The 27,944-nt window shown below is 40.2% G+C and overlaps 1 protein-coding gene across 2 annotated transcripts; it reads left to right on the top strand.

Moving 5' to 3' along the window:
• Window positions 1–26,738, top strand: ITM2B (integral membrane protein 2B). 2 transcript variants are annotated; one of them, XM_059839029.1, is made up of 6 exons: window positions 1–257; window positions 17,035–17,163; window positions 19,286–19,489; window positions 21,407–21,517; window positions 24,728–24,878; window positions 26,012–26,738. In XM_059839029.1, exons 1-6 carry the CDS (start codon window positions 159–161, stop codon window positions 26,098–26,100), a joined length of 783 nt encoding a protein of 260 aa, XP_059695012.1. In that variant the 5' UTR covers window positions 1–158; the 3' UTR covers window positions 26,101–26,738. The 2 variants fall into 2 exon arrangements, with proteins under 2 accessions (XP_059695012.1, XP_059695011.1); XM_059839028.1 differs by having other exon boundaries at window positions 3–257; window positions 19,283–19,489.
• The last annotated feature ends 1,206 nt before the right edge of the window (window positions 26,739–27,944 follow it).

Here is a 27,944-nt window from a genome sequence, read left to right as displayed (position 1 = left end):
CCTCCTCCTCCTCAGCCGCCTGACAAGGGGACGGGGGCGGCAGCCGCGGCGAGGCAGCAGCGGGGGGTGGCAAGGTAGGGGACAGCACCGCGAAGCTCCGCCGGTGCGGGCTGCTTCTCGTCCTCGTTCTCCTGCGTGCGGGGTGCTGAGGACCGACCATGGTGAAGGTGTCGTTCAACTCCGCGTTGGCGCAGAAGGAGGCTGCGAAGAAGGAGGAGGAGAACAGCCAGGTGCTGATCCTGCCGCCGGACGCCAAGGTGAGGGCGGCGGGGGGACCGATCCTCCGGGGCCCGGCGGCGCCGGGCGCTCCACTCTGCTCCGCTCCGCTACGCGCGGAGCCCGGGGTGGGGAGCGCGGCGGGGACGCTGCCGTGCTTTGTACGCCCCTTGCCCGCGGCGATGGCCCCCGGGCGGGCCGGGGGAAGGCTGCGCCGCGGTGCGCCCCGCCGCCCCATCGGCTCACGCTTCTAAAATGGCTGACAGGGCGAGCTTCTCGGCTCCGCTTCTCCCGACTCCGGGGATCTCTGTGCGGGTTCCGATTTTCCGTTTGTTTGGTTGGGGGTTTTTGTTGGGGTTTTGTTTTGGAGGTTTTTTTTGTTAGCCGCTGCAGCGCGTGGACCGCGGCCACCTCGGCTTTCGGGGCCGGCTGCGCGCCCGCTCCCGCAGCGCCCTGGCTGTCTTGGGCCGGCGGTGGGAGCTGGTTTGAGAGGAGAGGGCGGGTCGTGCCCGCTCTCCCCCCGCTGCCTTTCCCTCCGGCCGCCCTGCGAGGCCCGGCCGGCTGCTGGCGAGCTCCCGGACCCCGGATGCTCCAGGGCAAGGGAGCGCTTGGAGGGTGAAGTTGGGGGTTCGGCCGCGCTTGTGCCGCAGCGTGTTCGCAGAGCCTGGTGCTTGTGTGGTGCGGAGAACTTCGCCTCGGAACTTAAATGAAGGAACAAAGAGCTGCCTCCCCCCGCCCCAAAACAGCACCCAAACTCCGGGCGCTGCTGTCGCCTCCCCTCTGCGAACAGCAACGAAGGAAAAACACCGGCGGCTTTTTAAGTTTATGAAGTGCAAAACTGCCTCGAATATAAAGGTTTTTGGTTGCAATTTCTATACTCCCGTAATCAAAACCAGTTTTTAATTCGGAGTAGTGTAATTTGCTCTAAGCTCTTTCAGAAGGGAATGAAAACTTGAGAAATGGCCAGCTGCACATAAACAGTGTCTTGCTGTTTTCATTGGCTTTCACAGTCTCTTGTTCTTCGGGCCTCTGAGTTACCAGATCAGCTCTTCAAAAGTGATAGTGTTTAATAATTTCCTAAATCTTTGTGGTGAATTTCTGCATAGGAGGACAGTATCTGTTTAGTTTTTGGCGTGAAGTTGTGCCCTGGTCCAGGTTTTGCTGTGATTTTGATGGGGCCGTGTTCTTCACCTGCAAAATCCGCTGTTATTTCACAGCCTTGGAGAACCAGAAAGGTGCTTCTAGTGACATCTCCCTGACAGAGCAAGTGGTTAAATGTCACACTTCCGCTGAGCATTCTGTGCTTTCAGATAAAACTCTGACCAGAGTATTTAAGTCTCCAGAGCAGTGTGCCACAACAGATGAGACAGTATTGTTGCTCAGATTGCCTGCAATTATATGAAATCCGTTAGGTGCTCCTGTTCCTAGAGGAGAGCTATTCTCTAGGAAGTAATGTCTTCCCTGAGCCCAGATTAAGCTGCAGAATTCCTTTCTAACTCCAGGTTTGCTGGTCACTGTGACACCAAGCACATAAGCTAGACACAAGCTTCATATTCCAGAAAATGGGTTTTTCTTATTACCTCGGAATCCAGACCTGCCCGGGATAATGTTTGTTTCCAGACAGCCTACCAAATTGGGCTTGTTTTTCTGCTACTAAACAAACAAAATGCATCTGGCTAATTGTACACTGGGGAACAAATCCTCCCGACCCTGTCCAGATACTGACGGAAGCGTGTCATTTGACTGTGATTTCCTTAATGTGGAGCTCCAAATTCTAGCAGCCGAAGATGACATACAAGATCTGCCTTAACTTTGGCTTCCTTGCCTAAAAATGAGACTTGTAAACACTTATTAACCAGGTCAAAAGGCGGTCTGATCTCACAGTAGCTACTTAAAAGTTCTTGCAATGCTGTCAGGGGATGAACACGCCTAAACGAAGCTTGAAACACTCCTGAAATAGCTTGCTAGGAGGGAATGCTCAGTACAGATGAAAATTCCAAACGAGCGCTCTTGAGGGATGAGTCTTTGACATTCTCCTTGACACATTTCTATCTTTTGTCTGCAGAACTGCAGACCTGCACCTAACAGTGTGCAAAATTCTTGAGAAAGCTTTTTTTGAGCTTTTGTGTTTTAAAGCATCAATAAAAGCAGATGTGGTACAGTAGCGTTGTCTGTTGTTTTTGTAGAACAGGCTGTGCAATCCGTGCAGGATTAACAGTAGTGAAACAAGCACTGCCATGTAGCTCTAAAGGTATTGTGATTCTTCAAGTCTGGGAGCTTATTCTCAGATCTTTGGGTGGGGGGAGCGGGTGGAAAGGAACTGAGGGCCCTTGTAAAACTTGATACCTTTGAGGTAAGTGCAAGATCCACTCTTTGAACTTTGCCTTCTTGAATACAAGTGCATTAGAAACAGATCTTCCCCCACCCATCCACAACTTCAGCTGCCAATGCAGCTCATTGGAGGAAAGGGGAGAAAATAAACCACATCTGACAAATGCATTATTCACATCACGTTGCTGCTGGAAAACCCTTTGCTTCAAGTGAGGTTTGGAGGCAGTGTGGGAATGTATATTGGAAGGAAGAATTCTGGTAGACTGAAAGGTCACATTTCCAAAACAGCATATATGGGACATTTGTTTTCCCTTCTACATTGTTTCTGTAGGAAAATAATTAGATCTGGATCACAAGTGTAAACATGAAAAATATTGCAACATTTTATGAAGCTTGCTTCTATGAACAAAGTCCTGGAAGGCATTCTGGACTGAAGTCAAGAGAAGACCCTAAGAAGAGGCTCAACAGAATTGCACTATCACAATTTTATTACCAAGAACTTAAAAATATTTGAGCCAGAGATACTAGTAAGCTAGCTGAGATTAATGAATAAAGCCAAATACTCTGAAATGTCAAGAAAATAAAAATTCATGGAATGAGCTTTTGGGCTAATTCTTTGACAGCCTCATTCTGCAGCTTTTCCCAGCACAGTGCCTTGAAGACTGCCGCTCTGTCATTGCAGGATTACTCTCAAATACATAATCTTCCAAGGACTTAGCAAAGAGCATTTGCAGATAAAATATGCTGATGATACAGCACAGAAATACTCTGATTTTGCCAAAAATTGCCCAGTAACCTCTGATGCAGATACTAATTGGAAATTAATCAGGGAAGGTAAGACAGGAAGAGGCAAGAAGAGTAGGGGATGTGTCACGGAAACAACGTCTTAAAAAAAAGGTTTTGCAGAAAGCAGTGGTCTTATGTTTTGGAGTCTGTTACTTAAAAAGGAGTTGAAAAATCTCGAGTGCTAATCCTGTCTCTGCATAAATCACTGCTCTGTATTATGGCATGTAGTGAAAGTGTCTCCTTAATTACTGTAGGCAGCCATTACAACTCTGTTTTTGTTGTTGGGGTGGTACTGGTATGCCATAATTCTTGGCCAAAATACAGAATACTCCTAGTGAAGGGTCTTAGGCCACATTTCATTTTCCATTTTGCTCATTGTCTTTACAATAGGGTGTTTTATGACCCAGTTTCCCAACAAACAAACAATGTGTGGTCTTTTAACAATTCTTCCTACAATAGATCTTAGGAGAGCCAAAGATGGTTTCTGAGCATAGCTGAAGTCTTCAGACATTTTATAAAGGCCATTCAGTAGATTAAACCTTCCCAAAAATCTTCATGCCCTCAGTGACTTGGGCTGTTGCTCCCTCCTGCCAGGTTCAGTGGCAACCTTTTAAAACTATTTTTCTCTTTTTGGGGTGCTCAGCATGGTGCATCTTTACCACATCCAGCTTTGTGCACAGGAGCTGTGGATACACACATCTGTATTGTGGCTGACCATTGGATAACTGCATATGCAGAGTTCAGTGTGAAAGTGTAAATGTTCAGAATTTTGAAAGCAGCAGCTTTCTGCATTTATTCCTTATAAGAACGTTATTACTCTGACCTTTAAAATTAACCTTCTTTTTTCACTTTAGCTTAATCTAGCCTAAATCATACTAAAATAGACAATTTTAACACAGAGTGAAGGGATCCAGCTAGGAAATACTGTTGAGCAACAACTAGTGAGCACTATTTTGCTGCGTAGAAAAAGCCTCAGATTTTGTGTAATTGGTGTTAAATGTTTTTGAAGTAAAAGTAAAGGCATTAACTTTGCAGGTTTTTAACATATCTATATACATACATACATACATATATATATGTGTATATATATATATATATATATATATATATACAAAAGTTACTGTATCCACTAAAAAATAGTAATTTGCTTATTATTTTGCTGTCAGGAAAGCAGGTTTTCCCACTTTATGGAACGTCCCTGTAGCTGGGTGGTTTAGGATTGTTTTGTTTGGTTTTAATTTCTTTTTTTCTTTCAGGAGTTTCCATATTCCCATTATAGGCTTTCTCCAGCCAAATTTCTTTCGGCCTTACACCAGATGCCGTTGGGGAAAGAGCAGTCTTTGTATTTTCCTCATATTTTCTGTGATGCAACTAGGTCATTAAACCAACCAGCTTCTGCTATCTGTCAGAGAATTGTGGAGATTAAGACATGATTATTTAAAAGAGGACCAGAAGAAAAAAATTCTAACAGAGTAAATTCTCTCCCTCTTCTCCCAGATGTTGCTAAAACTTTAATGAAAATCCACCAAACCATAGATGAAAACACTCCAGTTTCAGGCACAAAGAGTACCAAGGGCTTGATCTGTTATTTTATTTGACTTAATGGGTACCCAAAAAGATAAATTAGGGTAAATTGAGTTTTATTGAACAAAATTTATTGAACAAAATGTGTTGTTAATGAGGGACTTCTCCTAAGAAAAGAAGCCTTGTGGCTTCCCCTGCATTTTTTTTTACATTATGATTTTGTGCTACTGGTTAAGTAGTACAGCTTCCTGAACATAAGGTGACTGTGGCCTTGACACTTTTGGCTACTAAAGCTGTTCCTTAAAGGCTGCCAGCAATTGAGACAATACTAAAAAACCAAGATCTCTAAAAGTTTGTGGTGCTCTTTTGACAATCTCTTGCTATTTTAAAGTGAGTTTAGGGATTTGGAATTACAAAATCCAAAATGTGATCTGGAGGAGGTGGTGTCATCCCCCAGCAATGGGCACAAATCTGTGGGACAGAGGAGTTCTGTCAGTGCTCCGTATCTAACTTCCTTTTCTGTCTCTCATAACCTCCCGACCTGAATAACAAACACAAAGCTTTGGTTGAGAGATGCAACCATTTCCCAGAAGAATTATATTTGATGTTTCAAACAGGATGTATTCTGCCAGACCTTTGTGATAACTGCTTCGTCAGTTGTTTGTGTCATTCACGTTTTGGCTGACTGAGCAAGAGCTGGTGGCTGTACCATCCAGCTCGTGTGAGCTCAGTACAGGGATGACTAGAGAGACAACAGGAATACTTTCTGCAGTTCTAAATAGTTTCTCTTCAGATTCCCAAACGTTCACTTGGCTGAAACCCTTTGCCCTAAAAATGTATTTGGAGAACTTTTTTCCCCCTTAATATCATCATATGGAAGAGTCTGTAATTAGATGATGCTTTATTTAGTGCAGTATCTGGAAAAACTATCCTGCACTGTAATGTATCTTTACAGTAAATGCCAGAAGTACTTCTCTTATGTTCACTCCTGTCTTCACTCCTGCAATAATCTTTTTGATAAGCCTCAAGAAACTAGTTTAGATATTAACATTGCATAGCAGTATGAAGAATACCACTTAAACAGAGGCTGTTGAAATGAAAGTTTTGTTCAATGGGAAAGATCAAGTTAAATTAGTTAATTTCTGAAGATGTGGATCAAAATGAAAAGCTGAGCTTTCCTGTGAAAGAAAATTTTCTTGGAATCAGCAGTATTTTCAAGGGAAATGGTTTTGATTCATTCCATTATAATGAATATTTAATCCATATGTGAACATCTATTTCAAGGAAAGTTTAATTTTAAAATGTAATGTGTATATATGTTTTTCTTCTGTTGAGTATTTTAATGAAATGTTTGCAGTTGCAAATGTTACCTAACAGTTCTGGTTTTATAGACTGTTTTCTATTTTCAAATCTGTTTTCTTTGTTATTTATGTAGGTTTTTTTTCCTGTTTTTTTCTTATCAGCATTTTAGTAAATGTTGATGCTAATAGTCTTTGGGGTGGGGGTCTGTAAGAATGATAAGCATACTTACCTCCAGTAATGTTTTCAGGTAGCTGTTCTGCAGTTGTGGTTTTGGAATATTTGTCAGCTTTATATGTATTTTCTAGCCAGTACGTACAGGCATCAGATAGCTCTTCATAAAAAGAAAATAGCCCTCTCTGTGACCCTCAGGATATGCCTTCAAACACAAGTACTGCATTTTTAAGTCCTAGTAATTTTAAATAGTCTTTATTCTGTACTTCCAAAAATATTATGACATTTTTAAAATGTAACTACAGCTGGGATAAGTAATTATGTGGTTTGTTACTTATTGCACAGATTTCTTTTTCTTTTCCCTATTTTTTTCTCCCCTTCCTCCCCTTGTGCTATGATTGACAAAGGTTAGCATTATCTGCTTTTAGTCTCCTGATCTGTATGAATAATACAACATTCATTTTCTTACTATTTATGTACTGCTTTTTATCCTCAGTGGAAATTACTTTGAATCTACAGATGAAAAGCATGCTAATTTATAAAATTCGGATATCTGTCCTAATTTTACAGATGTGGTAAACCAAAGGAATGAGATAATTAATAAGATTGAGCTCTGCAGTGAAGTCAGAAATGGTTTGTGGCAGACATCATGTGATCTAGGTAGGGTTTGGGCCACAACAGACTCACAGAAAAGCGCTACGTCCTTCCTGAGTGATCCATGTGTCATCTACAAGCAAGGGTCCTCTGTGCAACAGCTGTACAAAATTCATCATGACAAAATGCCAAAACCTTACTTGCCCAACAGTTATAGAGATCCTGAAAAAAAAAGAATTGGTATCTTGTTTGTCCTTTCCATGTGGTGTCAGTGTGTGCGTGTGCATGTACACAAATATTTTTCTAAATTTTTCTAAAGTTGATATATTATTAAGTATGCAGTACATATAATTTCATATATATAAACACACATAAAAATAAAACCCACAGGCATTTTAAGAGTAGAGTTCCTTGAATGCAAGTCCTTGGTTAATTTGTGGTTGTCTTTGTCCTAGTGTTCAGCAAACTCCTGCTTTGATGGCAGCTTGCTGCTCTTTTGTGGGTAGAATGAGATGGTGGAATGACTGTGGAAAAAGAGGAGGCTGGAGAGATCATAACTGGGAGGAGTGAGTGATCTCTGGGGTGGATCTCACATAGTTGCTGAATCACTAAGGCCTGTTTATTTATTTATTTATTTTAAAAGATAAAGCCTACACAGAAATAGAAAACCCTTGCACTTACTTGAAATTGCAGCAGCCTTTGCAAGGTTGTGAGGCCAAACACGACTCGGAGGCTGCTGCACCGTGCAGTGAGCAGTTTTGGGAAGCTCTTGGTGAGGTGTTTGAGCGCTGGCCAGGTCTGTGATCCTGCAGGGTGTGGTGCCGCCAGGTGCTGGGCACTGCAGTGTGTGCTCCACTTCAGACTTGGAATAGTCTGATTGCAATGAAGCCCTTCAGTTTGTTACAACAGTTTTGTCTAGAAAGAGGGCATAATTAAACGTCAGCCTTACAAGGTCGGCTCTCCTCTGCTGATACTCATAACTGCTACAATTAAATGCTGTTCTGTATTTGCATATAGAATGGTTTCCACTCAGAGAACTGTGCTTGCTGTTTAGGTACTATGCATTCTAATTCACTAATACATGTATTAGCAGAGTGTATGTGTTTGAGGACAGGGCTGCCATTCACAAGAGCCTCAACAGACTACAGTAATGGGCTGAACAAAATCTCATGAGTTTCCGAAACAGCAAATGCCAAGTCCTGTACCTGGTGCAGACTCATCCCAGCCATCAGGATATACTGAGCACCAGCTGGCTGGGAAGCTGCTCTGCTTGAAAAAGACCACAAGAGCCAGGGCTTGTGGTGGACAGTCAGCTGGATGCTAGTCACTGGCATCACTGAAGGCTGAGAGCTCTCTGATCCAAAAAAAGACAGCAACAAACTGGTGTGAGTCCAGCAGGGGCCACCTCAATAGTCAGAGGCTGGAGGTTACGCCCTGTGAGGAGCAGCCAAGGGAGTACAGCTTGTTCAACCCAGAGATGAAACTGCTGCAAGGAGGACGTAACAGCAGCCTCCCAGTGCCTGGGGAGGTGACTAAAAAGACAGTGGTCATAAATTTAAAAAAGAGAGCTTCTGACAGATAGAAGCACAATATTTTTCAGTCTTGAGGAGAACTGAATGCTGCTGAGAAAATTACCCCGAGAAGCTTTGAAGTGTCAGTCTTAGCCATTTTCAAACCTTGACTGGTCAAGAGCCCTGAGCAACCTAGACAGGCTTCAGAGTCTACCCTCCTTTGAAGCAGGACTACAGACCTCACAAGAGGGTTTTGTGATGGTGGATTCTACTTTTGAGAGAAACTGAGACACAGCCTTTGTAACTTGCTTGAGATGACATACCATCTGTGGCTGAACTGGGAATAGAGTTATTAAATTCCGAGGCTCAGTGGTGCATATGTGCATGCTAATGAGATCTCTTGGGTGAAAGAACCAATGCCACTTGGGAAAATAGCCTTGAGAGAAATCTAGGTTAAATCCTCATAGTGTTCCATCATACTGATGTCTGAGAATCAGGCAGTCATAGGAAAAAAGAAATTTCAGATATAAGAATTGAGCAGGGTAAGGGAGAAACAGGGACTGGAACAATCAAGGTTAAAGAGATAATTTAGTATTGATCCATTTAAAGTGGAATAGGAACCTTCTAAGTTCCTGTTTTCAAATACTGATCTCATTCAGGATAAAGATGAAAGAAATACTTCATTAAAGTTATAGATTGATTTAGTGTAGTTCTTGTGAGTATGGTAGAATGTAAGTCAGTTGTAGGTCAAAAAGTGCAGGTGGGTAAGGGGTTTATTTTGGCAATGTTTGAAAATGAAGCATTTTTCAGAATTGGACAGTTAATGAAATGCCATGTTCAGTATGCTGTAACTATAAAGGGTGTGGTGATTTTGTTTTCTGAAAGCAAAATGCATTCTGAAGAATGTCCCATATGCCTTCTTAGGCTTGAGGGGTTTTGTTTAAAAAATTAATCCCTCTTGCCAGATACCTGTGCAAGCTTTCCACCTGCATGTTTTAGCCTATCACTTGTGAACTTGCACCAGAACACTTCTATTTCCTTTAAATATGTGAGAAGACTAAGTGTGGAATGCAGAACAAATTTCCGTCATTCTAGTTTATGAAAATATGTAGAGAAATTCCGCAACATTAATGTGTTTTCTAAATAAACCTGATTTCCATTCTGAGCATCCAGACATTTAGAGGCAAGACATTTTCCAAATGTTGTAGGTTTAGTTGAAGTTTTCGTGGCAGGGGAGTGGGGAGAAGGCAGAAGAATCATAAAACTCCAAAGCGAAATAAAAGGTGTGTGGAGCTTTATTACTTATCTAGCACAGACCCAGCCCTCCTGGAAGTCTGATTTTTTTTTTTTTCCTTAAATGAAACAAGTGGTTAGAGTTATTTGTTAATCCCCATCCTCTATAGTATTAGTGCTGCTTAAAAACTGTAGATTTGTATCACAGAATGGCTGGCATTGGATGTCATTTGGGCCAGCTCCCCTGCTCTAGCAGGACAACATGCAGCTGGTTGTTTGGGACCACCTCCAGTCAGCTTCTGAGTATCTCCAAGGATGGAAGGCTCCACAGTCTCCCTGGGCAAGCTGTTCCAGTGTTTGGGTTCATGCAGTAAAATAAGTGTTTCATCATGTTCAGTAGGAATATAAGATGATATTAAGGTCCTGTGGTGCTAATACCTGTACAGGAGAAACCCAGGAGGGCAGTTCTGCCCTGAGTGTTTGCAGTGAAAAAGCAGGCCAAGAGGCACAGGAGTGCTGTGCTGGTTGATGTGGCAGACCAAAGTCCTGTGGCTGTAGCTCATCTCCTCTTCACCAGAGCGTGGTGATGAGTGGCTTATCTTGGGGCAATGGTGAAGGGAAGAAATGGAGATAAGGTGTGCCAGTTACTCTGTGTGTGGCAGATACCAGAGAGCTCTGCTTTGAGTGAGGAAAAATCCAGGGGGCATAGACATAGGTAAGTGCCCAGAGAAGGAAGCTGGTAGAGCTTGAAACTGGACAGAGAGGAGGAGCAATCTGGGGAACACAGTCTGAAGAAAACATCAGATACAGTGTTTGGTTAGTTGTTCACTTGCTGTAGACAGCCTGGGATGAGGATATAGGCAAAAGTGCAGGTGAGTCACCTGAAAAGAAGTCTTTGCCGGGTCTAAAAATATAACTTTCAGGCCATTTAAGTACCCTGTCACTTTCTAGTCCATGTAAGACTAGAGCTAACAACTACTCATCTTAATGCTACTCTAAAATTTAACCAAAACAGCAATTTGAATAGTTACAGGCTTTTTCCTTCTTTACCCATCCTCTTTAATTGTTGACTGCCATCAGGCTTTGCAGTCTCTTATCTCAGAAATGAAGGCAGTGTTTAGTTAAGTCAGGATTACTCATGTTGATTAGGAGTTGCTGGATTATTCTTCAGGCCATACTTCTTTTGTTGTCCCTCTATCACATAGTGGTACATGTACTGCTGATTCCTGTCCTTAACATTCACTTTACAGTTGTAATTTTCCTTTACTTCCTGCAGAAAATTTGAATTCATCATGTTCTAACATGTTTCTGAGTTTTATTTCTTGCTCCCCTACTCTTGCCTGTTTTCCAGTTTTTGTTCTCTCTTCACCTCTGTCTCTCCCAATACATGCAGCTGCAGCTACCTTCCTGCCCACCAGTTCTCATTCCCCTTTTAAGATAATCTTGAGCTGGCTGCTTATACTGATGTTTTTATTCTGTTACAGTTACAATGTTTGAACAATGAAATGAGTCATTTGACAGACACGGTATGTTTTAATAAAACTCCCCCATTATTTCGTCAAAGATAACATTCACCAATTAAAACAACCTTGGACTTTGAACTTGTAAAGCTCCTGGAATTTAGTTTCTTCTTACTTCTGGATTTCCTAGTGCTGTCTAAAAGATTTTGTATTTACCATACTATTCCAAAGACCATATACAGATATGATAAATAGAAGAGGTTAATAGTACCAGCTGCCTAATGGATAATTCTAATTGATTTATCTCCTTAGTTATTCAGGCTACATGACTACAGCGAACAGCAGCACAAGTAAGGTCGTGTTTTCATGTTGTTCTTTAGGCAGAGAGCCTTTGGTTGGATGGACAGGTCCCTGTCTGTCGTGACCGAAGAACTGGCAGTGCTGGCACTGAGGCGTTGCAGTGTTCAGATATCAGCTGCATATAAACAGCCATAGCTTGTTTTCTGGACAAGTGAGAAATCTCCGGAGCATCTGTTGTACATAGAGTGGTTTTTTCCAACTAGCAAGTTAAAAGATGATTGTACTTAAAATTTAAATTTTATTTTGTTAGTAAGCATAGAATTGCTGTTTTAGAGGCAGATCAGTATGATCGCCTTCCAGATTCGCAGCATCTGCCAAGTGAGGAGTCTTGCAAAAGCCTGCCTTAATTTCCCATCTGCAACAAGTAATAAATAGAATACCAGGCTTGGAGCAGTCTTCAGGCAGGAATACCATCGAAGGAATGCAGAGCTCTTTCTAAATTAAGTTCATTTTAAATTTACTTTCTTTCGTGAGGATTTTCTACAGATGTCGTATTTACAAGTCGGAGCAGGCGAGCCTGACCAACAGAATTCAGTTTATACAGCCACTGGTCAGTATTTTATTTAAAGACTTTTTAGCTTCTCTCATTAAAAAACACTTCTAGGGAGTCATCATGAACTTCCTTTCTTCCCCTTCCACTAATTACAGCTGCAGTTGGTCAATATTTGCCTTCAGGAAACTCAGTCTGTCTGACTGTGTTCTGTCCATCCATGTGAGTTAAGTGGCACACAGAGGACCTTAGAGGAAAAACTGTTCTGAATAACTTCCAGCCAGTTTTACCCACATTAACTGTAAGCTTTGATATATGTGTTTGTGTATATGTAATAGATGTTATTCTCACATGCATAATTATGGACATTTTGTGTATTATGCTGCAGACATTTTTAGTAATGTTTGTAATACTCAGTAATGCTCTGCATATGGTTTCTCTGTGGATTGAAGACTGTTCATTCCAAAAGACATTTCCCCCTCCCATAATTATTTTTATTGCTATCTTATCTATTTTTAAATTTGGGACATTATCTTTTGCATAGCTGTCCCGCAGTCATACAGTATTCTGGACTTCTCACATCATGTTGTCCGTCATATCTGGTTTAGGTAGATGTGCCCTTAATTTCTGCAAAGGAACAAGGTCTGATAATCTTCTCAGTCATTTTAATATGAACTAGACATATGCCTTGTAAGTTTATAGACTGCTTTACTTTTATAATGTTAAAGCAATTATATTCCACTATGTACAAAAAGCCACAAGGGGAAAATCTAAGTAATTATCAAGTCTAATTACACACATTTGTGGCTCAGCATTGGAGCTTGTTAGAATACATTTGTGATATTACCCCAAACATGAATTTGGCCATTCTAAAATACAGCATATATTAAAGAAAAAAAAAAATTGCATTAAAATCGAACTGAAAAGAGCAAGAGAATATATGGCTACTAGCCATTAATAAGTGCTAGTGTTTGCAGGTTTATGGGGTTATAAACTTTTTCTTTTTTTAATTTACTATTATTTTCTTTTTTTAGTTAACTAGCAGAACAGTTAATGCTAATTGTCATAAAGGTGTTCTTGTGCACATCTCTCTGTAGTTGAGAGTGTTCTGATAAATAGTTTGTGGTATCATGTGCCCATCTGAGGAGTGTTTCATGGTTTTAGTAAGAAGGCAGAGAGCAGTTTCACATTCACTGCTGTGGTCACCAATGAAGGGACCTGTTCCGAAAACTGCAGTCATCTTGTCACTTCTTTGTGAGAAGACTCTAGATTTGAATCTTGCTAGTCTCAAATAATAGAGAATTTAATACTTGTTTTCTATCTGAAAGAAAATTGTTATTGCAGAGCTTAAAGCTGTTCGGGTTGGGAAGTCCTGAACCACTTAATTTCAACACCATAGGATTTAGTGTACAAGTAGCAGAGAGATGCTTCTGTTTCATGTCTTATCCATGGGAAATAGGCTAATCAAATGTTTTCCAATTAGAACAATCAGCTCATCAAGGGAAACAAGCCAGTTTTGGGCTTGCATCCAGTTCCTCTTAAGGCATTTTGCATCAGAGATGAATTTTGTGGCATCACCTTAAGGCTGAGGATTCACAAGGGAGTTGAAAGTACATGGGGCGGGGATGAAGCAGAGAGGAAAGAAAGGTACCAGGACAGTAATTATTTATTACTGCTCACAGAAGTAGAGAGGTGTATTTTTAGAGGTCAGTCTTCACCTCAAGTACATGATGCTTTCTTCTGTGAGATACCTCTGGCAGTGGAAAGCTGGCCTAGAGAAAGATTAGTCATTGAGGCTGCAGTCTCATGTTGTGCTCTGGCTTCAGAAGTCAGCACTGCTGCCGCGGAACAAAGTGCAGTTGTAATCATGTGGGGAGAAGCGCTAATTCAGCACTGTCCCTCTTAGTGGGGATCTGCTTTCACTTAATGGGGTTTTTTCAGAACATGAGTCACCTGAAAGGAGGGTGAGCATCCATTGCTCTTCCTTCTTTTGCAGTGCAGAGGGTCAGATTTTTATAGCAAGGACAGATTATTCTTTTGGGTCAATACAGCCTAGATGAAGCTGTTACGGCAACAATAAAAAGGCTTAGAGAGCTTAGCCATGGGTCAGCTACATATATAATTTGGCTTCAATAAATTATTTCTAATATTTTAATTTAAGCTGGTTTTAAACTGCTTGATAACGTACTTAGTTTTCAAGCTAGGAAGTCAATTCTTTGTTCTCTTTCAGGAGCATAAAATCTTTTCAGTGTTGTCAGTTTCAGGTTCTACCTGTGCTAAGGTGCTGTGCTTTCATTCAGTGTCCTAAGAAGGAGCCTAAACTGGGCTTGAACTGTTGATCTGAATTTAATGGGCTGGTTTTGGTAGTCTGGGGACATATCAATGATAGGTGACTACAGATACAAAATAGCTTAACATGCCACCACAAGGGACACCTTCAGAAATAATAATGATAGCCTTTAGCTGGTGGTAAAGGATAAAAGAGTTGTATTAAACCCATTGTTTACATGTCATCTCATATATCAAAGGAAAATTATTTTAGGTGGAATACTGATAAACTTGTCTTTCAGGTTCCTCCTAGCATGGTTAAAGAGTAAAAGTTACTTTCTTTTTTTCTGATTATTTTGGTGGCTTGTGGAAAATTGATCTGACATTAACCCCCACTTCCAGGTAGGTGTTCATACTCAATGTGCCTTCCTCATCATTTCCCAGCTGCATGTTTTATTTGACTTTCTGGACTTACAAAATAATGAAAAAAAATGAAGAGGCAGTTATTCCATTAATGGATAATTCTGGTTGAAGTTAAAAAGGCGTGGGAAATGAAAGCAGATCTAGGAAAGAATAAAGATACTGTTTATATTCTTCACTAGGGAGTATTTTGATATTGTATCCCAAAGGCAGTTTGCTATCCCTTTTTCTGGCATTAACTTGGAATGGTTTAAGTGACAGCTATTACCAAAAGTTTCTATCAGGTGTCCTGTATACTTTGAAATATCGAGGGAAATAGTTACCTTATGATACAGGGCAACATAAAAATAAAAATCCTTGGTTTACTTGGTTTAGATTTATAATAGAGATGATTGACAGAAGAATCCACAGTGATCTGAGAGTTAATTAGATTAGCATGGGTATTATATCCTATTCTCAGTCTTTGCAAAGAGCCAGAATAAAAATCAGGCATCTAGTAATCCTGTAATTTTTTACACTGAATTCCTTAAATAATTGGTATTCTAAAAGTGTTAAAAAGTTGTTTCTTGTCTTTACATTGTGTCTTTTCAGTCCACAGTGAATGTTATTTTGCTGATTTCACTTTGCCTTGTGATGTATCCCAGAAATGTTGGTTTGAAGGGGCCTCTGGAAGTCATCTGCTGCAACCTCCCTTTAGAAACAGGATGGTTGCCAAAGCAAGATTAGCCATGGCTTTCTCTAGTTGAGTCTTGAAAACCTCCAAAGATGGAGATTTCACAATCTGATTTACTGTGGTATTTAGCAAGGTAAAGTAAAACAAAATGTGTGAAATATCTTCAGTTTGACTCTAAATATTTCTGAATCAGATTTTGGCAGCCGTTGCCTGGAAAAGCAGCTGCATTGCCACTTCTGTATGAAAGATAATTGCAGTGTACTGTAAAGGTGGGTTTCACATCACTTAATTTTAGCTGCATATGAATTAGGTACCTACTTTGTTAACCAAGGAATTTCCCTCTGTAATCAGTGAAAGAAGTAAGTCCCTCCAAAATGCTTCTTACCCTTCTCCTAATAGCTGAGTAATTTCCAGGAAGTGCCACTTTCTCCCACCATTTACAGGGAGGGTCCCCTTTCCATTTGGTTTCAGACTTGCTTCAGCCAGATAAGGGGAATTCCTTCCTAACTGGGCCAAGGCAGCTGGGTTCTGTACCCACACCTGGGTACTGTACCACATCTTAATTAGCAAATGCAGCAAAACACATCAGGCAGAACACTGACTAACAACTATGGCTATCAAAGCCTTCTCAAGTGCTTCTGTCCTGCTCTTCCTCAGTTCTCTGGTTTGGTGTTTTTTTGTTCATTCTGTAATAATGATTTTGCCTCGTCGTCCTTCTACATTCTTGTTTTGTGGTTGTAAAGGAATTTCTTTGTATTTATTTGAATTCAGATGTTTTCCCAGGATCATCCTGGCTTGGAACAGGGTTGCTCAAAGTTGGATTTTTTATTTTATTTTATTATTATATTATAGTTGTTGTTATTGGGGGGGGGGGGGTTGGGTTTTTTTGGTGGTTTTTTTTGTTTGTTTTTTTTTTTTTTACTTCGTATATGAGTTAAACACTTGGGGGAAGAGAGAGCATTGTTATGTGGCTGATAGAGGAAAGGTTTTGCAAGCAACATTTTATTGCTTAGGATGCCTGTGGGGACTGCATGGTTATGCAAACTAGTGCCCTAAAGGGGAAACATCCTGTCATTCCTTCAGTATTACATGAACAGCAGATAGAGCAGAAAGCTTCCTTAACAACAACTTACAAAGCATCTTTATATTTTTTTCATTCCCACCCTGGCTATTCTGCCAGCCAAGTTGTGGTAAGGGCTGTTTTGTTCTGATGGAACAACATAGGAGAGGATTTATTTTGCTGCTCTTATTACCTTTGATCTTTTGTTGGTTCTTTGGGTTCAATTACATTGCATATACTAAGGTAAAACAGAGTCTGACCTTTCTGAGTTGACTTTCTCGCTCTGCTGTTGTTGCATGGAGGTTGCCTGAGAATGCATATTTTTCTGTTTGCAACCTGGGAAGTGGCTCACTGTGTATTATTAGATATCTCAGGAGATTTTGTTACATTTCTCTCTTATGTCTGCAGATTTAGTCAGTGATGATGGCATGAAAAGTACAAGTTTTACTAAACCTCAACTGAAATAGACTTATCTTTAAATTTTACCAAACAAGCTAAGTTTCAAAACACTTGTGCTAAAGCATGTACAGCCTTTTCTGGTGGATGCAGTGTTTGTATTTGTTGAGCCTGAAGTATCTGCTCTCTTACCTGCCTTGGGAACAATGTGTTGAAGGTCCCTCTCTGATGCCTTGCAGGACCCTGAGGATGCTGTGCCTGTTGGACAGAGAAGGGCCTGGTGCTGGTGCATGTGCTTTGGATTGGCCTTTATGCTGGCTGGTGTGTTCCTGGGTGGTGCCTATCTGTACAAATATTTTGCATTCCAGGTAAGTCACATACTCATTATGAGAGGGCTGTTTTTCTCTGTGGGAAGAGAAGCAACAGACTGTTCTTTTTGTGTTACATTTGGAAGAGGAGGAACAGATTAAACCAAAGGAAGTAAACTATTTTTTCTTTCCAAAACTTCTTGGTTTCTAAAGGCTAGAGTTTTACCTTCTCTGAAGTTACCTATCAGCAGAGGAGGGCAGAAGTGAAGCTGGCAAATAGAAGACAGCAACAGTTTTGAAAACCTCACTTTGCAGAGAAAAGATTGTATCTAAATAGGACTTGGGTTTAGGAGCCCCAGTGGTGTCCCAGATTTTTATCTGCTCTCTTTTCTCTTTTGCAGTGCCAAGTACTGGAGGTGGATTAACCCCTTGAAAACCTCCTTGTTTGATCCCAGGTTTCCTAACACATGAGGCACTGCTAATGTACAGGAAAGGAGCTGCTTGTGAAAGCACTGTGGCCACTCTCCCCTTCCCTAGCCTCCACATGGATAAGAAATATGGGCCCTGCAGGGGACTTGGGAAAAGCACAGTCAGTGTGGTTTAAACATGCCCTGTCAAGTCTAATCCACACTGACAAGATTAGACCTCTAACAAAATGTATTTTCAGTTTTTTAACAAATAGCACTGCTGCAAGAGGAGCTCTGTGAAGGCACCAGTGCCACAGAAATGGAGCATTTACCTGAAACATGGGAGATCTAAGTTAAATACTGTCTCCCTTGGGGGGAGTTGCCACAGGGCAGTGCTGGATGTGCTAGGCTGTTGCCCAAGTGGTGGGAGCACACCCTCCCTGCTTCAGAAACTGCTGGTGTTGCAAGATCACAGAGCCAGAAAGGGAGAGGGTAAGCAAAACATGAATCTCTCTAGCCCACTGGTTAGAGTACCTAATTATAAGGTAAAAAATCATGTTCTTGTCTCTGATGGCAGGACTGTTGCTTTTCCCCCATTTTAGTAGCTGCTAATGTGGAAAGCCAAGTCATTAAACTTGAGAAATTCTAGCTGAACTTGCAGTTTGTAGCCTATTTGGCTATCACATTAACCAAATTTACAGGGGATAAGTAGTGTTGCAAACGATGATGCTTAAACAGCACAGCTTATCCCGGTGGGTGGATTAACGAGCTGAGGAGCTGAAGGCCTGCTGCATTTCTAATGGACATTTCACCCCTGCTTAGCACTGGATGCTCCACCTTTCACCTGCCAGTGAGATGAAACTGAAAGTGCCATTTAATTCGAACCTGTGCTGCTTGTTTATGAGCCAGATCTGCCTTAAAGGAAATGTTCAGGAATTGAGCTGACATTGCAGTGAAGACACATTTTCAGTGTAAAATTTTAAATTGATGGCATGTGCATATGCAGCGTTCTATAGTTCTAAAACTATTTGGTGTGTAAATTTGGTACATGACTTCCTCTGACTCAGAACTGTATTTTACACTTAACTTAGGTAGCCTGCCGCCTGTTCTGTGGCAGAAGGACACAAATTAGTTATTTCAATTTCTCTTTTTACCTTTTTGTCTCTTAAAACTGTTCAAAAATTATTTTAGATTTTCCAGACTCTTGAAGTCGTGTTAAACTAAGCAGCTTCACAGAATAGTTGAGTTTGGAAGGAAAGTCTTGACGTCATCTAATCCAGCCCTCTGCTGCAAGCAGGACCAAATTTAGAGTTAGTTAGACTTCTTTTTAGAGGTGATTTGGATGACCAGTTTTAATGGTTTTATTCATAACTTTGACTTTTAATAATTTAACAGTTAGATTTAACTGCTTAGATTTAACTTAAAATTTAATCATTTTACAGTTAGATCATAATTTAATAATAATAATAATACACATGCATACAGATTTAGGAACTTCATTGTCTTTCTCAAAATACACGGAAGACTGGATTTTAAGAATCTCCTTTGTGGGATCTTGTTTTCCTTGAATTCAAGTGAAGAACTCCCTCTGGGATGAGTGTAACTGAGGTTTTAGCCATGGTCCTGTTGTTGTTAGCAACTGGCTGCTGCTTTGGTGTATGAATCAAGGGCAAAAAATTTCATATAATCTGACAAGTTTTTCTTCAGAGAATATTACTTTTAAACTTCTGCGTTACTGATCTTTTTGTTGCTGGGTTGTTTGCTATTTTTAGCAGGGTGGCGTGTATTTCTGTGGAATAAAGTACATTGAAGATGGCTTAAGTTTACCTGAGCCTGGGGCAGAGGCTCAGACTGCTCGCTACCACACAATTGAGCAAAATATTCAGATCCTGGAGGAGGAAGATGTTGAGTTTATCAGTGTGCCAGTCCCTGAATTTGCTGATAGTGATCCTGCTGATATTGTCCACGACTTCCACCGGGTAAGAAATATGTCTGAAGAAGTTGAAAGCATTTAAAACTTGAAAAATGGTCCCCCTCAGTCATCCTCATAAATATACTCATTTATTGTGGTGGGGGAAAGCAGAGGGGTGAAGGAGGCAGCAGAAATGTTTTGATCAGCAGCAGGCTGCAAGTAGTTATTAACTGGGCATAAAGTACAGCACGACAGAGTCATCATCAGGTAGTGTGTAAACCACCTTTTACAAATACAGTTCTGTTTTTAGAAAGGGAAAAATCTTGGATCTATTTGCTCTCCTTAGTATGAGAAACAAAAGAGAATATTGTTCTTGCTCTGCTGAGTCCACTGAGCCAGAATTTGACCAACTGCTATGGTGCCAAGGGAAATTTGGAAAGGGCTGAGGCAGCTTTGACATCAGCTTGGAGGGACTCATCCTAGCATGCTCTCCTAGCATGGCTCAAATCCCCAAAGCAGCAGCAGAAGGAGAAGGACCATGGAAGACAGCTCATTTTCCAGATGCCACAGGAAGCCAAAGTTTAATTTCTTTGTGCACCACAGGCTACTATGATTCCTAGAGACACTGAACTAGGGTTTCAAAGCTATCTTCCCTTTTGGGAGAAATGACCTTGATTGATAGGAATCATGGTAATAAATTTCTGTTAAGGCAGTTGACAGGCCTACAGCTCTCAGTGTTAAGAGCAGCTGCAGAACAATTAGAAGCCTTCCTTTTCTGTATCAGCATGGTTGGAGCTGTCTGATGGCAATGAAATGTTGTACAGCTGGTTTTCAGGAAGCTAAATCTCTGTGAACATTTGAAGACTTCGCTGAACAGCTTTTTTTAAGCTAAGCTGAAAAAGAATAGGGAAGTGTCCTATTTTTTTATGCAAACTTTGGAGTTTAAAGTGCTATCTATCAAATATTCATAGCCAGATTTGGAGGAAAACATTGCTTGCTCAAGCTATGTAATTCAAATAATATTTCAGAATATATTTAGAGACCTTCTGTTAAGAGTTAGAATAAAGACTCTAAAGAGGGAAAACTAGAAAATGAAAAACTAAAGCAGCAAGTAAGAACAGCATAATATTAAAAATTTACTTTTGGATGTAATAAGTTCAAGGCTTTGCTCTAAAGGTCAGTGCGAGGGTCATTTGCCATAGATACCACACTAGCTCCATGTAATGAGATTAGCTGCACTGATGATTGCTGTCCTGGCATTATTTTGACTGCTGGGCTCCTGGTTCTCAGTATTTTATATATACACAGCCTCAGAGCTTTCAGTAGCTAGAGATAACATCTTCTTTAGCAAGAACAGGTGCAGTAAAACACAGCTCAGTGAACAGAGTTACAGGATTCATCAGGGTAATTCCCTGAGCTTTTTATCAAATAATGGCAAATACTGCAGTTCAGGTACTGTATAAAGATAATAATTCAACTATGAATAATCATTAACCTTGCAAGTCAGTCAGATTTTTGAACCTAAAACTACTTTTGTTGCATTATCTGCAGCAATTTTTTTCCTTCTGTGTTTTGTTCTTACAGCAGCATTTCCTCTTTAGACTATACCAAAATATAAAAGCATGAAGATTAGAGCCAGGTTTTTGGCCTGTTGTTTCACAATGAAGGCACTAAGCATAAATGAACACTGTTCTTGTTTCCATAACAGCTCAGGTACACTTTTGTAGTTTCCTTGCATGGTGCATTTGAGCTCCTCATCACCTGCTGCCTTGCCCAAATCCCTGTTGAAAATATAAACTCCTATCAGGGCTGCCCTTTGGTTGTCCTTTTACTTGCCCTTAGATTGGAGTTTGTTGGACAGACTTTACAATGAACAAAAGAATAATTTGGAGAACAGCACAAGAGAATAGCAGTTCAGCAACATCTGTTTGTCAGTTTTCTGATCTTCTTGTTATTTTGATTAAAATAAATGTTTTCTCAATAGAGACTCACTGCCTATCTTGACCTTAGCCTGGATAAGTGCTATGTGATTCCTCTGAACACTTCAGTTGTTATGCCACCAAAAAATTTCCTGGAGCTGCTCATCAATATCAAGGTATGATTAAATCACAAGTAATTTTTTCTTAAGACAGGAACAAGTAGAAGTTTTTTTGGGTTTTTTTTCCCTTCTGCAGAACTCTGACATTCACAAAAGGCACATGATCACTAGAGGTCTTTGCAAAGAGAAAAAATGTCTGTAACCTACTTAGACAATGATCTACAGTCATAAAGGAATCATTAATTCAGAGGAAGGCAAAAAAATCTGATTTTCTTTAGTGCTATACATTTGGCTGACAAAACCATGTAAATGTGGTGTAGCTGGACTCTTTGATAGTAGTCTGTGTTTTTTAATTTGTAATCCATTGTGACTGAAGTTTCTGTAAAGCATGTGTGCACTGGACCAAGACTGGTTAGCTGAGAGGCATGGAGTAGATAAGACTGGGAAATGCTTTTTACAGAAACATTGTTTAAAGCCTGGGGTTGGCCCCCACTTCGATCCAGTGGCTTGAGGGTGATGCACACGAGATGTGTTGGATCTGCTGTGCACTTCACATAATGTATGCTTTCAATTGCTGATTTAGATATAGTATTTACCTTGGGTTCTGGCCTTCTGGTTTCTTCACAGAACAGCAGAATAGTCCAGTGGGGAAGAGAGGTGATGAAAATGTGGCTAAGATTTGGGGAGAATGTTTTAATATTTTGCTGGACTTTTGTAACTTCAGAACAGTTACATCATCTTTGGGGTTGCATCTTTCAAAAAAGGCTTTGGAATTAGGACTCCAGGAAACATTTTAGCCATTTCTGAGTGGTTTGTATGTATAAATAAATTTTATGTGAGAATTTACCACAAGTAAGTCCTTTGCTGCTTTTTTGCTTCCTATTTTGAGACTGGCTATTTAACCACATTTTCATTTCCTGTACATAAGGATGATGTGGTGTCTGTAAAACTCAGTGACCCCATTTTTTTTAACTTTTTCTGTGCTGTTTTCTTTCCATTTTTAGATCACACAAATTCCACTATTAAAATCTGTTAATTTCCTAGTTTGTCATTAGTACAGAATCAAATATGCTTGGTTTACAAGTAAGAGGATAACCAGGCATCACACATTTAACTGAAAATCCATGCAAAAGCAAACAGTTTTGATCATTGTCCCCAACACTGGGTGCCCTAATTTTATGAGACATCTGCTTAATTCTCATTGTATTAACAAATGCTGTGGGCATTTGATGTCACAGAAAATCAGGCTAAAGGTTTGTAACTAGAATTTGGAAAACTGTGCTGCAGATTCATAAAGTGAGTAAATACTGTCTTGCAGTCACACTTGATTGCACCAGCAAAAAAAAAAAAAACCAAAAAAAAAAAACCAAACAAACAAAACCAAAAACCAACCAACCAACCAAACAAAAAACCACCAAAAAACCAAAAAACCCTGTATGAAATTAATGTGTTAGTTTCATTTAAATGAGCTCTGAATACATGCAGAGGGCATTTTATGTACATGGTGGAGCTCTGGGCTGTTCTGGTGTTCAAGAAACACCATAATTTTAGCCTAAAGTCCCACATTTCTGTATATTGATACAGTTTGCTTTAGTGTGCAGACATGAAAAGCCTCCTTTGTTTCTTTGGGAACCAAAACTGAAACCCAGATATATTTGCTCATCCACCTTGTTCTTGCTGCTGAGACAGCTGGCTAATTTTAACTGTACACAGCACACAGGATGTCTCAAAAATGATGGTATTTGTGGCTGTGTTGGATCCCAGTGCTGGGTAATTGCTCCTGCAGCAACTGGGCAGAGGAGATTCCTGTGCTGAGTTTCCTCTCCTCCTGTCCCACCCAGGGAGAACTGAGAAGGCTGGGTCTGGGGTGGGCTGGGAGGTCCTGTGCTTTGGAGGGCATGAGCCCAGGAGTGCCCTGGCAGGCTGCCCCCCAAGTTCTCAGCAGTGCTGCTCACCCTGCCAGTGCCCTGCACTGCTGCTGTGCTCTGGCACTCCCTCAGGACTCCTTCCTGAGATTCGAGATCAGGAGTTAAGATGCAGTCATTTGCAGAGATTTAATAATGAGTGTGATAATTCGGGAGAAGGATGTTTGCTAAGCTGTTACTTAGAGAAAAAAAAGTTGCTGTTGTTTTCCTCACAATATATATTGAAGAAAATATTCATAGTTTATTCATTCATGCAAAATTTAAAGTGATTTTTATGCAGTCCTTTCTTTCTTTACTGGGAATAATAGCATTTAATCAGCTTCTCAACGTGTCACTGGAGCTGAAAAGATGATCTTGTTTCACAGCGGAAATTTCAAGTTGTTTATTGTCACTAAAAAATACAGAGATGTTTCACAACAGAATCTGAATTTGTTTTCACAATAGCTGATAATTTTATTTTTAAGAGCAAGGAACACCCTCTTTACACTGCTATAAATTAGAACCACTCTTAACAAGATTTCTTACTATTTTTAAAAATGGATGATTATTTAATAGCGGTGGTAGAAAACCGGCTGGCAGCTAAGTCTGTGCATCTTCAGCCATGTACAGTGAGGTGTGCACAGAGCCAGATTCCTCCATCATTTAATCTGTGGCAGAATAATACTGGAGGGTCTAGAGAGGGCTTGGAAAGCCTTTGTATGTCATGGCTCTCCCCTTTTTCAGTATATTGCCTTGAAACACCTGATGTCCCACTTTGGCTTTGCCATAATAACTTCCATAACTTACAAGTTGCCATAATAACTTACAGGGATAGATGATCTCATCTTGGCTTTGGTTTGAGAGCAGTGACCTACGCTGTGAATAAGTTCAAGGCTTCCCAGCCCCATGGAACTGCAGCTGGACTATACTGCAGCTGGCCTCCTTCATCAGCAGGAGTATCTCCATGTGGATCATGGTTCTGCCAACTCCTGCTTCGGAGTTGTTCCCATTGAGGTCTAGTGGGCTGTTACTAATTAAGTGAAAATTTTGGATGATAATTTCAGAACTGGCCTGCGACAGTGGGTACACCTAGAAAAAAAAACAACCTGTTGAAGGCTGATGTTACTGTAGCAGGACTGCAGTGGGTGTTGGCATCAGTGGAAGTTCTGTGACCTTTTTGCATGTAATTGTTACATGTTTCTGTACTGTAGTGAAGTTTGCACATTTAGAATGAAAGTCAGTGGAAAATACATATCTTGAAATAATTTGAAGATATGTTGAAGAAAAACACTGCAGTGTTTCTTGTATACTCAGACCATGAAGAGATGGTTTTTGACAGAGCTGTTACATTTTTGTTCAACAGGCTGGAACATACTTGCCTCAGTCCTATTTGATTCATGAGCAGATGATTGTTACTGATCGCATTGAAAACGTGGATCAGCTGGGATTCTTTATTTACCGCCTCTGCCGCGGCAAGGAAACCTACAAGCTACAGCGCAAGGAAGCCATGAAAGGTAAACGCTCCTCCCGCCGTCTGGTGTGTTGGCAAAAGCTTCAGTGACTCCTGAATGTGTTCTGAGAAGGCTCTAATGAAAGCAAGGCTTGCATATTGCACTACCAGCTCTGTGGGCCTCAGCCTGTCTGATACTTTCTTGTGTAGGTGTGCAAATAAGTCGTGTCGTGGTGCAAAAGTGCTCGAGGCCCCAGTGACCTAGGAGTACCAAAATGTCTGTGTGGGTGGGTGTGTTTTCTGGAGCTCAGGCTTTTGTTGATGCTGTTCTTCAATCTTGAACCCTAAACCACCCACCCCACCCCAAACCAAAGAAAAATCTTTGATATAGGAGAAGCTTTAGCCTTGTAGTCCAAGTACAGAACTGCAAGTTCTTTTTGTCATTAAAGCCATCTATACATTGTTACGTCTTCCTGTTTGTGTCAGTGAAATGTCAATAACAGCTTGTCTTCACAGGAAAATTATAGTGCTTGGTACTTTTTCATGGAAAAATGGCTGAAAAACATTATTTGAAAAAGTCTTGAAGAGCTATTAAATTCTGCCTTATTTGCATTCAGATGCTACTTGGATTTGCTTTTTGGTGGTTTGGTTTTTTTGCTTTTTGGTTGTTTGATTTCTTGTTGTTGTGTAATCTGCATGTGGTGTGCAAGTGCATACCAAAGCAGTTTAATTGCCTCTCTGATATGGTAAGACCTGACTGCTTGGGAAAACAAAGAGAAGAAATACAATTTATAAAAGCAATTTAGATTGATGTTTGAAAATGAAAAGGTTTTAATAGCAAAATCCAATTAAAAATTCAGTATGTTTATCCTGTAGTAATAAACGTCCCCACAAGCATTTTTACAGATGTGCAGAGAGGGAGATTGAGAACTGATCTGAGTTAAAAACTAGCCAGTGGGGGGTTTTGGCAGGTTGGTTTTCACTAAACCAGTACTGGGATTTGGTTCACCACGCTTTCAGGATCATTCCCTGCAAATTGATTTTCTATGTCTGAATGTGTGCCTGTGTTTGTTTTCTTGGAGGGGAGGGTTAGAGAGGGGTGGTTCTGATTTCTGTGACAGCATAGCAAACTTCTGCCTCTCATGTACCTCAGCCCTTCTTCTCTTGACTCTCTGTTGTTCTTTCCCAATCCAACAGGAATTCAGAAGCGTGAAGCCATCAACTGCCGAAAGATTCGACACTTTGAGAACAAGTTCGCTATGGAAACACTCATCTGTGAACAGTAATGAGGAATAGTACTGTTACAGGAGATTTAAAAAGTACAGTATGACCCCACCCTTTGTATTGTGTGCAGTGATTATTTTTTAAAATCTTCTTTTATGTAAGTAGTGGACAGGGCTTTCTTGCTGAACACACCTTCCATACTTCTCATCTCATGATACATGTAAAATCAATACATTTTAGTTTTCTCCTTATTTTCAGGTGTGGTGTTCTTCTTATATTTGAATAGGAATTGTATAAAGACTTAGTTGCTAGTGCATTTCATGTGAATCTCGAATACTAGGAAGAAAAAGAAATCTTTGAATTATCCACCAGTTTTTAAATAAGTAAAATTGAAAAAAATTATTAATGTACAAATGGACTGCAAGAACTACTTCTAACTGTAATATTACCTGCTATAAAGTTTGTTACAGCATATAGACAAACCTGTATTTGACTCTCCTAACCAAGTGCAATTTGTTTTGTTCTTAAAATATTGTCATATTTACCTTTTTGAGATTGATTTCTGACTTGATGTTTTCAAATGGCAAGTGTTTGCTGTAACAATCTTCTAGAAAATTAAGAAGTAACTTATGTTACTAACTTGTATATAATCCATGTATGTGCAATGGACAATAAACCTTACAAACCTGTTTGTCTAAAAGTCTTGTGTTTTCTTCTGGATTCCAGTTTATTACTGGATTATTTTCAAGTAGAGGGGACTACAGTTAAAATTAATGCATTTTACTTGAAGTTGTGTTTCTAAAGATAGAGTAGATGGCTGAGAAATGAAATACGAGCAGAGAAACATGCATTTCTGTCCCTTTTCAATTACAGGCAATGCTATCCTGCTTGCTGAAATTCTAAATGGGTATTTCCACAATACATATGATGAGAGTGGAGACCCAAAGGTGGTCTAACATGTTGTTAATGTCTGAAATCCCTGTCCTGCATATTTGTCAAATGATGGGCATCATCCAACATATGCTGTGAGTCAGGCTGACCCAGCTGAGGGCCAGGAGTGTTCACTACCTGCAGGACTTTGCCATTCCCTTTGTTCCCCATCGTGGTGTTCCTGCCAGTCTGTGCCACTGAGCTTTGCCAGGTAATCTGGGGCTTGCTCAAATATCACCAATAGCCTTCTGTATTGTGCCATTTACACTTAAAACTGATATTCTTAAAGCAAGATTGATTTTATTTATTTGTAATACAGTTTGGATCCTTGTAATGCCAGCTTTTCCAGGGGACAGTGCAGAATAGGGTGTATAAGATGATTAAGATGTACTTGCTCATTTGAAGCTGTGTGCAAGAAGAAATACCGGACAGAAAAATAAGGGAGTAACATAGAAATAACAGGGCTGGAAAATCTCCCCCTACATCCCCTTGAGAGCTTCCATGACATGGGAACTGACTCGTCTTCTGGCCAAATACTGAGCATTGATTCATCAGAAAAGTAGGAATATTTATAGAATTGCATGTTTGAAAAAAAAGCCAAAACACTGTTTAACCTATTTTTAAATAATATACACCATACGTGTCCAAATAATTTGTCTTAGGTTAATTCAGTCAATAGACTTTTTACTAATCTTATTTTACATCTTTTAAAGGCTCTTTTCTTAATACAGTGGGAGGATGCTTTAGTGTTTTTGGAGCTATTATACAACTGTAAACACGCTATAATCCAGCTTCCTGCTATTGTGAATGTTTGGACTGAGATAAAATAATTTGTTTTAAAGGAAGTTTCCTAAATACACAATACTTATTTTTTTCTTCATCTGCATGTGGCTTAATTTACAGATTGGTCCTGGTGTAAGTAAAATGAAAAGTACAACTGCTGTATTCCAAAGCTGGACTTTTTAAATCCATGTTT

The sequence above is a fragment of the Haemorhous mexicanus genome, chromosome 2, assembly GCF_027477595.1.
Source record: "Haemorhous mexicanus isolate bHaeMex1 chromosome 2, bHaeMex1.pri, whole genome shotgun sequence".
NCBI classification, from domain to species: Eukaryota; Metazoa; Chordata; class Aves; order Passeriformes; family Fringillidae; genus Haemorhous; species Haemorhous mexicanus.
The sequence above is the reverse complement of the archived record's forward strand: the minus strand, read 5'-3'. Positions and strand labels throughout refer to the sequence as shown.